General features: G+C 40.9%; 1 protein-coding gene across 2 annotated transcripts; it reads right to left on the bottom strand.

Moving 5' to 3' along the window:
• Positions 1 to 7,258: 7,258 nt before the first annotated feature.
• Positions 7,259 to 10,295, bottom strand: CRY2 (cryptochrome 2). 2 transcript variants are annotated; one of them, XM_078571745.1, is made up of 6 exons: positions 9,991 to 10,295; positions 9,572 to 9,926; positions 9,033 to 9,254; positions 8,246 to 8,958; positions 7,582 to 8,172; positions 7,259 to 7,510 (listed from the first exon to the last, which is right to left on the bottom strand). In XM_078571745.1, exons 2-6 carry the CDS (start codon positions 9,882 to 9,884, stop codon positions 7,445 to 7,447), a joined length of 1,905 nt encoding a protein of 634 aa, XP_078427871.1. In that variant the 5' UTR covers positions 9,885 to 9,926; positions 9,991 to 10,295; the 3' UTR covers positions 7,259 to 7,444. The 2 variants fall into 2 exon arrangements, with proteins under 2 accessions (XP_078427871.1, XP_078427869.1); XM_078571743.1 differs by having other exon boundaries at positions 9,572 to 9,894; positions 9,991 to 10,294.
• Positions 10,296 to 10,982: the final 687 nt, after the last annotated feature.

The raw sequence follows: 10,982 nt of genomic DNA, 5'->3' as shown, positions 1-10,982 counted from the left end.
TGTTCTTAATTTACTTGAAATTATCATAAATGCATGTCATTAATGCTTAAAATGAGTTATTGCATTTTTAGAATACATTTTCTATTTTTCTAATTTTATGGTATTTTTACATAGTTTTATGACATTAATTTCATGGATAAAATAATTTTAGGACATTAATTTCATGGATAAAATAGTTTTAAAAACCATAAAAGGCTTTTTTAGATTTATTTAAATATTTTCAAGGTGATTATTATTTCAAAATGATATTAAGATTTTTTGTATTTTGTAGTGTTTTTATGGAATTGTTTGATATTACCTTATTAACAAAAATAATTTGATAAGTCATATAATATAATAATGGATTTATCTAAATATTTTAAATATTTTTGACATTTTGTGCTCCTAGAAATGTGTGCCATGCTGCAACCACCACACAAATAGGAGGAGAGAGAAAATTGGAAAGCTTAGATTGTTCCAATTTGAAACAATGATATTTAATGATTCATAAGGACTTTCAAGCTGAAAATTTGAGGCTAGTTCCATATTTTCCTTCTCCATCCATTCACTGTCCTGGATTTATAAATAGAACCCCCCATCCTTGTAGAAAAGGCACTCTTGGATTTGGTTTGGAATTATGACTAGCAAAGTAATTTGCTCGTTCAAAATCTCATTTGGATATGTTCTTTATGTCCAGGAGTGAAGGATTTAAGGAGTGATTTTCATATCAAAACACATGAAGATAAAGTAATGATGGAGGCAAACTACATTGTTAACTTTACCGTCGTTGTAAATTAATTTTCCTGAATCAAATATAACTTTTAATTATATAAACTCACTAAAAATATGGGTATAATGGGAATGAGGTTGTCTCCATAGGGACTGGCCTTAGATGTGAACTTAATACTTAAGTTAGGATATTGGATAATTTAGGATGATAATAAAGGTAATTAAAGAGGTTAGTTATCAGTTGGGCAAGATAAGTAATGATAATAATGACAATAATAATAAAGATAGTGAAAGGTGAAGAGAATCAAGGAAAAAGAGGTAGATAGTGAAGTGGATATATTTGGTATATGTCATATTAAGTAATAACAAATAGCTACAGCGATAAGAAGTGAAATGAAGAGGTGGGATAGTTGTATATTGGGACTTTAGTTATATCATTTATTAGTATTGATAGTTTTATAGATATTTCATGTAGTAACTAAGATGATGAATTTTTTTTGGAGTATTATAATGAAGGATATATTACGATAGGTAGTGGAAGAGGTATATAAGATTAATAAGATAGAGAGAGTAATAAGAAAATAGGAAGGGATTTATTTAATTGATAGTAATTTATGTATAAGAAGATTCATAGATATAGTAATGATGGGTTTTTGTCATATGTAGATTTACGAGATATAAAATTTTATTTATAATAATAGCTTAATACAGACAGATAAGATAATATTAATATATATATATATATATATATATATATATTTTAAGTAGTTTAATTAACTAGAAAGATAGATAGAGAGATTGAGATGATAAATAGAGATTTAGAAGATTAATTGACAAGAATGTAAGTATGCATTTTTATTATTTATGTTTATGGTTATCTTAGAATAATAGAAATATGATTTATTTAGATATATAGTATATATTTTTAAATATAAAATCAGGATAAATAGGTTGAAATCGTTGGTGCAAAGAAGTTATTTGTGAAAATGCCTCAATCAGGCCTAAATACTAAAATAGGGTGAAATTTAACTCTGCAGGCTTTTCTAGTTTAATTCACAAATCTGAGTATGATAAACTCCAGGGAGCTATCACCATCCTTAGATGGAAATAAAAACCTCAATACCGGTTTCCCAATGTCGTTGAGGGCCTTTGAAGCCACTTTAAGCCCTTGGAGGGCCTTCATTGGTCGTAGCTGAATCATTATTGCCATAGGGATCCTCAAGAGGCCATAGGATCACCCCATGACCAGAAACTGCTCACAAATAATTCACCACGTAGCAGAATTATTTGTGCGACCGAAAAAGGTGACACCAAGGGGTTGAGATGAACAAATCTATATCTAGCCATCTGGTCTCCTCATAAGGAGCCCAACGGCTGCAACTAAGAAATAATTGTGGAACCCTTTTAGTTATGGTGCACCCACAAGCCACGTCAGCCACCCATCATCAGGGCCGCCACCCTTTTTCTCCTTTATGATTAGTCTATTGATAGACACCATCATCCCCGTCACTCGTCATGCCCAATCAGAGGCTTACAAAATAATAAATAGAATATATTTAGTAAATATATCTCAGACCATCTAATCTTCCATATGAGGATTAGATACTTTGGATTAAAATTTCCCTTATGATTTGGCCTGTTACAACCCAGGCTTCAAGCTAGGTTGGCTCAAAGCTCAGTAATTTCCTTCTTATTTTTTATATGATCGCGGCCCGTTGGGCTGTTATCCTGTTCCTCTTTTATCGGCCCGGTCCAGTGCGAAGCTCAAAGAGACTAATGTTTGCAATTCCATATTGGAAAATTAGAAAAACAGTTGCTATATAAATGCTATTCAAAATTCTTATTCAATCAAAATACCTTATCCCCCTCATGTGTGCACCAACTGAACTCTTGACTCGGGTCTATAGGTGGTGGGCCAACTTTGTGGCCGTACTCTATTGTGGGCCTTGGTGTGTGTGAATTGTGATGGTCACACATATGATTCATAATGAAGTCACACATACATTTGACTTGAAGTCAAATGTATGTGTGACTTCATTTTGAATCATATGATGTTTTTCAATGCCTATTGTAACTATTATGAAATGTTATGCATATGTGGACGATGACCACCAACAATACATCAAATAACAATGAAATGATGAGTATTCTTGAAGATGAATTAAAGACAGTGAAACCTCAATTTAATGCAAGAAAACACATGATCTGTATCACATACATCATCAATCTTTTTGTCCAAGATGGGTTGAGTAGTCTGTGTGACAGAAGCACCATTAGAGCATGTTATACTTGATTAAAACTATATATTTTTGGTAAATAACAGTGAAAAACATAATACAGTTGATGATGGTGTTTCATCTTCCTTGTAGGATATCGTACTTTGACTCAGGGAGATGGTCAACATATTATGTTTTTTGACACAACAAGAAGGATGCTAGAAAAGATCCCTTTAGAATACCCAACGTGGTGGAACTGCACTTACACCATGCTGGTTTACAGCGTCCAACAGCACATTGTTGACACATGGCGTTGAAAGTGCAAAAGAAACCAGTCCTCGATGATGATGAATGGGAAATGACTAAGGACTTTCTAGGCATAATGTAACCCCTCGAGATGGCCACCAAAATTGCTTGTCAAGCAAAGACACCAACAGGAAATGATGTCATTCTTAACATCAGAGAAATGCCCAACCATTTGGATATAGTCATGTGAGGTATCAGACATGTGAGTATGTTTTAAATCAATAGCACCATATAGATGTGGTATTATACATACGTAAAAAATAATTGTGATACAATGAAGATGAAGATTAACAGATATGCATGAATTTTCTCTTGCAACCAATACTTCTCCACTGGCACACTCATTGCTATTTCCGTGAAGCTGTGGTTAGTTGACCACATGGCAGGATGAGATCATATATTATGTGCAGAAATTATGAAATGCACCTTGGGTTACTATTGACCAAAGCTTGGTAAGACAGTTTCTTGTGGATATGTTTTGTATGGCTTGGTCAACTACATCATTTTTGCAGTGAAGCAATGGACAATTTGTTGCTATTTGTGACATCATCGACTACACGTGAACCAAGTTGGTGGCAGAGAGCATTGAGCTAGCCATGAAATTAAAGTGTTGGTGGCTAGAAAAGGACGACAACAACAATAATACCCAGAATACGTATGAAGAGTGTTTTGAGGGCCTGAGGGTTGATTTGGTTGAGCCTTTTTTTTACTTATTGCTGATGAACCATTTACACACCATGTTCTGTGTTGGTGGAAGCCGTTGCATTTCCATTTACACACCACTTTATTTTCATTTTTATCTTCAGAAATTCATTTCCATGATTCATTAATATAAAAATAAAGCTTTATAGTATTTCATTAATATACATCATAAGTGCATGTTTACACAATATAAAGTGGTGGATATCAATAATTATTAAGTTAAAATCAAACTAATAATGCTACTTTAAAACAATTCATATCTACGTAATGTGTTATGGTTTTAAAATACTCTTTCATTTTTTCTAATTGTATACAATACTAATTATGCAGAAAGGATGACTGTCTTTAATTATAAAGTAAAACCTAAAATTATAAAGCTACTTTATAGTGCTCATGTCTTCTTAATATCTTATGGCCAGAAAATGTTTATTAGTACATATTTTTTGCCTTGGCTGCGCTCCATGGCGGCCCAACTTCTTTCTTTTATTTATGTAATATTATTTTATAGATATTTTTATTTTTTATTTTTATTTTCTTTCTACTTAATCAACGAGTTTAAATCAATATTAAATAAATATAATATTTTATATTATTTTAAAATATTCAATTTACCTGAGAGGAGCTCAATTTTGTGGGTGTGGGAAATCATGTATGCTCGGCAGCTGGCATGTGACTGAATTGTCGGGTGGGGAAGGACACATGCACTGATAGAGGGTCACATTATTAGTTCCTACGAGGCCATGGCTGCAGCCGCATGCATTATTCATGTCTGTACAGGTAACGGCTGCCCACATGTTTTGATCAGTTAATGTTGAATACTCAGAGGGACAATTTGGAAGGGCAAATGGTCAAATAAATTTTATTTTCTAGGGAAAATAATTATAGATCAATTGGGGGGTTACGAGAGACAAACATGAATGTGAAGAGAGATAAATAGGAAGAAATAGATGAATATAAACATATTAGGTATAAAATAAATTCAGCTATATTCATTGTAAGTAATGCAAATATTGATCATAACATTATCATTGTTTAGTCAACAGAATTATTAAAATAATTTTAAATAATAAATAGTGAATGTTTCATGGAATTTCAGATCATGGACTCGAAACACAGTTAATATCTTGATATATGTCTTCTCAAAATGAATCTAGTCTTTTAAAATATTGAATTGCCTATGTAGAATGACCTCAGCACACAAAGAACATGCTAAAAGGTAACAAGATTAGAGAATAATCCAAATCAAATTTGTATGTTTTAAAATAGTTTTAATCAAATTAAAGATAATAATTTTCACTAAACCTAATATATATTAACAAAAAACACTAGGATGAATAACTGAAAAGCATTATGCATGATTTAGATGGAATTTCCTAGCGTAACCCTGGAAACCATTTCACAAAGTAGTATGTTGATCAAATTATATTGTCACATATGATCAATTTTTTTGTGATTTGATGCACTGGTGTTTCATACAATAAATTACGATTCCAGATTAGAGCTGTTGGACAAAAATGAACGAAGGTTTTGAACGGGAGGAGGGGGGTTGGCAACGGCGAGCGTGGGACGGGTGTTGGGCGGCGGCGAGCGGGAGGAGTGGGGTGGTGGGAGCGTGGGAGTGGGGGGGGGGGGTTGGGCAACGGCACTGGGCGTCATCTGTAATAGTCATCCGTTATTTCTGTCATTCGTCCTTCCTTCTCGTCATCGTCATTCATCACGAATGATGGATGACACATGACGAATGACGAAAATCCCTCCGTTCAGTCATCCGTCCGTTGCCATGGACGATGACGGATGACGAAAAGTAAAGGGACAGATGACGAAACATCATCTGTCCAACAGCTCTATTTCTGATGTTGTTTCCCATGTCATCCCTCAATTTTACCATTATATATTGGAGAAGGATTTTTTGAAGGAAATTGGTGCCATTTGAACTGTTCATAAATTTAAAAGGTTAAGGAATAAGTCCAGAATGCAGCAACGCTGTATTAGAGGGAAGAATATTTTAGCATAAGATCTACCAAAAATTATTTCCAATACAAAATAGAAGAAATGAATGGACAGTTAAAATTGGAGACAGTTGGAGTTAGGTAGCAAAACAACACTCATATATGTGTGATTCACCTCTTCTAGTATACTTTCCTATTTTTAGGCACATATTTACCAGTTTTAAGTAAGTCAATATTCAAATGAAGCCTCTAGTTTAAAATTTTGTATAGGCTTTGACTTAAACAATAAAGGAAATTTCCTCCAACCTTCTAATCAACCTGAAAATAAAATGGTGAGAAATTTCAAATTTTGGAGAGTCGTCAATGTTTTCTCTATTTTTTTTAAAATTTCCTGACTCCAATTAAAACCACCAATATTTGTGAAAACCAATCCATATTGTTCTTATTACATATTTTAAAAAATGAACACTTATCTCGTCAGTCTCTGGTGGAGAAAAAAAACGAAAATACTCGAGTCGAAATCTGCGAATGTAAGATTAAGACCTCCCTCCCACCCCTCATCTAGAAACTCCTCCACATAGAGGTAGAGAAGTCTCTCCTTCCCTCGATGAGTTGAAGAATCATAACGTGGCCCATAAGAATAGAATGTTATCACAAATAATGTGTTAATTCATTCACCAGGTTGATTGTTTATTAACTTCTCTGAGTATTTCAATGAAATATGTACAATCAAAATATTATCAACATGTGCGCTAAACATGTCAATTGATAATATTTTGATTGTACTATAATAAGCTACACATTCATCTGCACTGTACACTTGTTTAATGGTCTGTCCAGCCCACCAACATAGTTTAGTCAATAAAGCACTTAATTGATGATTCGATAAAATCTCCTCGCATATCCTTATGCCTAATGATACGTGAATTAAAACAAAAATTAGAAACTTGGAGCCATATTGGTTGTAGGAGATTTTTGGCTTTCCAGGTGTCCACTATTTTTGCTTTGCTACCTTTAATTGACCTGATGTTGAGATTGTTGGTCACCTGTGAGACTCCACCAAAAAGCGTTGGAAACTAATTTATTATACCACCAATGAATATACTGAAGCTAAAATACGGCGATTTTTCTTCGGGAAAAGCTCCGCAAGACTTCCAACTCTAATCATAAAAATTAAAGGAACGCGTTCGAAAATAAAGTTACTTATTTTACCATTATGAAAATGCCATTGCAATAGAGAAATTACGAAACGCACATTTATCTTAGCAACGCAACAATGTATAATTGGTGTGTTATTAGTGAGCTCGACTTCCCACAGAAGCGAGATTGGATTATCAGAATCGAGTTAGTAGCCAAACATCCCCAACATGCTAGATATCGTCCGGTAGGAGAAGAAGAGCAAGGCAACTTCAGTTAAACATTCTAGAAGAGGCATTCAGATAGATAATGCACACGGAGCCTAAGACAAGGAGAGATATTCGCAGCGAGCATGGAGAGAGTATCCATCTAACCTCGCAAACATATACCCAGAAACGATAGCGGACAGCTACCGCGGAATGTTTCTCACGCGGGCCGCTTGCATGGCCTCAACCCCTCGACAGAGCTCTGCACGTCCTCCTCCCCGACTTCCTGCGGAGATCAAAAAAACCTCAAAAGTCACTCAACGAAACATAATCTCAGGAAGCCAAGTCCCAAAATACCATATCTCGTCTGCTCCTGCCGTTATCGTAGGCGTCTCGGCAGAGCCTCGTCGGGCCGTGGAAGTCGACCTCCGAGGAAGAGGAGTGAGGCACAGCGCAGAGGCTCTCGCTGGCGCCGCGCTTCCTCGCCGAGGAGGACTCGGCGGTGGACCGCAGGTCCTCGTCGCCCTTCGACACACGGGACCCGGCGGGCGCGGGGCGGTGCAGCCCGGCGCGGGGGTGGTGCATGGAAGGCACCCGCTGGTCCGCCGAGTAGCTCTCCCCCGGCGGCGACTTCCTGAGGAGGGCGACTCTGGGCAGGTCGTGGGCGGCCATGTTATCGGCGACCACCTCTTCCTCCGCCGGGCCGCTCCGCCGCGCCGCGCGGTCCAGCTCCCACATCCGCGCGATGGCCCGGCCCAGCCGCCGCTCCGCCGTCGACATGTCCACGATGGGCTCGGGATAGTTCAAGCCCAGCTCCACGCCGGCCGCGCTGAGCACGCTCTCCGGCGCGTCCCACGGGCGGTGGATCCACTCAGTCGGCACCCGGGCCAGCTCCGGCAGCCACTGCCTCACGTACTCCCCCTCCGGGTCCAGGCTCCGGCCCTGAACCTGCGGACCAAAACTCTCAAACCGGCGCGCCATGAACGATAGCTCGGCTCGAGAGAGGAAGGAAGAGACCCACCTCGGGGGAGTCGATGCGGGTTAACTCGTGGCCGTCTGGCAGGCTCCCGGAGATGTACTGCCAGCCGAGGACGTCGCTCTCGAGGTCGGCGTCGAGGAGAGTGTCCCAGAAGTACTTCATCCCCCACGTCCAGGGCAGGAGCAAAAACTTGACGAAGAAGCTGGAGACGACGACCCGGGTCCGGTTATGGATCCAGCCCGTGGCCCAGAGCTCCCTCATCCCCGCGTCCACCAAGGGATACCCCGTCCTCCCCTGCCGCCACGCCTTGAACTGCGCCTCGTCTGCCCGCCATGGATAGTGCTTCAGATGCCCTAACAGCGCCCTCTCGTGAGTGAAGGGGAAGTTGAAGCAGAGGTACCGCGAGTACTCTCTAAGCCCGATAGCCCGGAGGAAGACCTCCGCGCTCTCCGAAGCCTCCGCGCTCTCCTCTTTCCCCCACTGTATCTGCTTCATGCGCACCGACTGGTAGACTTTCCTCACGCTGAGCTCCCCAAAGTGAAGGTACGGGGACAGCAGCGAGGTCGCCGCGCCGTCCACCTTCATCCTGTTTCTGGCGTAGCTGACGAGGTGGTTGTCGTTGAACTCCGCTAGCTGCTTGTCCGCGTTGCTCCACCCGGGCGCCCACGCTCTGCTCAGCAGCGCGTTGCTCGACTTCTCCGCGTCGTTCTCCAGCCCGAGTTCCTCGATCGAGCAGCTCGGTAACGCGTCCAGCCCTGCCCCCCCCCCCATATTAAAATTATAACGGAGAGACAATGATTATGGGAAAGAATTAAGCTTGGCGGGTTACCGGAAGCCGGGTGTAGTTTCCAGGGAGGAAGAAGAAGGTTTGGCTCCATGGGAAGGCTCATGCACTTGTCCCAGAACGCGTCGAAGTGGGTGAAGGCAAACCCGTCCTCGTCGTAGACTTCCCACGGTTCATACAACAGGTCGGCGTTGAAACTCCGGACGGTGAGGCCGCTCTCCGTTAGCCGGCTCTTAATTTTATGATCTCGAACGATCGAAACCGGGTCTGCAGTTGAGCATCGGGAAGCGTTTAAGAACTTGCTAAGAACACCAATTAAAACACCCAAATCCGTAAGAATGGATTCCCATTGCCACACCCCACCCCAAATTCCACCGGCACGGACTAAAAGAAGGAATTGTTTGAAAGCTGCACAAGCGACGGTTAAATTTTCTCGGAAAACTTGGGGGCAGTCGATAAACGATGGAATTGATCCCGGAAATTTATGAAATTTATGACCATCCTTGCCGATTCGATACGGGAAAAATACAACGAATCAGTTCAAAGGGAGACCCAAAGTAAAATCATCGTTAAATAAAGCACACCGTATAGATGGTTGTACATGACACGCTTGGCTCCTGTGACAAGAACACACCGCAGAAGCGCAGAGAGAGTGCTTTCCGCCTTGATGAAGGTGAGAGGAACCCCAATCGATTTCAATGATTTGTTCAAGTGAATAAGGGACTGCTTCAACCACCAGCGGGAAACTCGGCCAGGGAAGAACTGAGCTTCTTCCTCGGGGCACCATATGAAGACCGGAAGAACACGCCCGCTCTTCGCGGCCGCCGACAAGGCGGGATTATCCTCGATCCTGAGGTCTCTCCGAAACCAAACAACAGTGGTGGAAGCATCATCCATGATCACCCGTCTCCGCGAATGAACAGGAAGAACGAGGAAAACCTTCCACGTCAGTAGAAATAGAATCAAAACCTAATTTCGATCGAAAAGCAATCAAAAGGGTTACCAGAGAAGGGAATTGAAAATCCGATCTAGCGAGGCGTGCGGTAGACGGGCAATTAGAGACCGACCCAACAAGGAGAGCCCGCCATGGAAATCGGGGCCTGAACTTCCCGAGCCCCAATCAAGAGATTTAAGTCAGCGTCACCATCCACTAGCAGACGACCGCCCTCTGGCCTCGGGAAACAGGCTTCCGTATGCCAACCGAGAACAAGAGAGAAACGGGAATCCCATTATCGAAGAAGAACACATGATCTCTTCTCCGGATTCGGGACCCACCCCGGAAAATTTCAGAAAATTTAGAAATTCTACGGAGCCGCCTGGCAGATCCAGCCAAAAACTGGCTTCCCAATCCTTCTCCACACTACAAAAGCCCGCCGCTCTTCTTCATTCCATTTCCATCGAATTAGAGAAATGCGGAAAGAAGAAGCGGATAATCCCACGTAAGCTTGCGAGAAGGACAGGAAAACAATTTCTGCCCGAAAAGGACTAAGGTTTATATTTCTTACGACATGCGGGGCCCACCCAATCGGATAAGGCCCATTCGATAGAACGGATGACGGATGACGGCATGTATGTCGGTTGGCTTGTCTTTTGGCTTTTTGCACCCCATGTATCTATCAGGCCTGGCTGGCTTTGAGAGGACGAATGTAGATGAAAGGTCAGAGCCAAAGGGGGACTCCATCCACGGAATAAATTGCCCATCAGCAGAAGTCAACGGCTGTTCAGACGGCTTTAATGGACAATGACTTGCATTACAGGACACTCTGGTGGGAAGTGGTTGCAAGGGCACAGTTAAGGGGAAGTTACGTTAATTATTTTTCATCAAAGAATGAACTGAATGATATAGTAAATGTGCTTCATGGTTCAATTGGGGTATCTTGATTCTAGGCCTTGAAGTTTTTAATGACATGCTCACCATTTTGTGCTTTCCTCCCCATGATTGGCCCTACAAAACATTATGGAGAGTCTTTCCTCCAATGCATCATTTATGGAGAA

The sequence above is a fragment of the Wolffia australiana genome, chromosome 2, assembly GCF_029677425.1.
Source record: "Wolffia australiana isolate 7733 chromosome 2, ASM2967742v1".
In the NCBI taxonomy this organism is placed as follows: domain Eukaryota; kingdom Viridiplantae; phylum Streptophyta; class Magnoliopsida; order Alismatales; family Araceae; genus Wolffia; species Wolffia australiana.
The sequence above is the reverse complement of the archived record's forward strand: the minus strand, read 5'-3'. Positions and strand labels throughout refer to the sequence as shown.

Coding starts and splice junctions, on each gene's coding strand:
- CRY2 (XM_078571745.1), bottom strand. CDS start 9,884: ATGGATGATGCTTCCACCACTGTTGTTTGGTTTCGGAGAGACCTCAGG. Junction 8,959..9,032: donor GAAACTACACCCGGCTTCCG/GTAACCCGCCAA, acceptor GGGGGGGGGCAG/GGCTGGACGCGTTACCGAGC. Junction 7,511..7,581: donor GCAGGAGCAGACGAGATATG/GTATTTTGGGAC, acceptor TGATCTCCGCAG/GAAGTCGGGGAGGAGGACGT.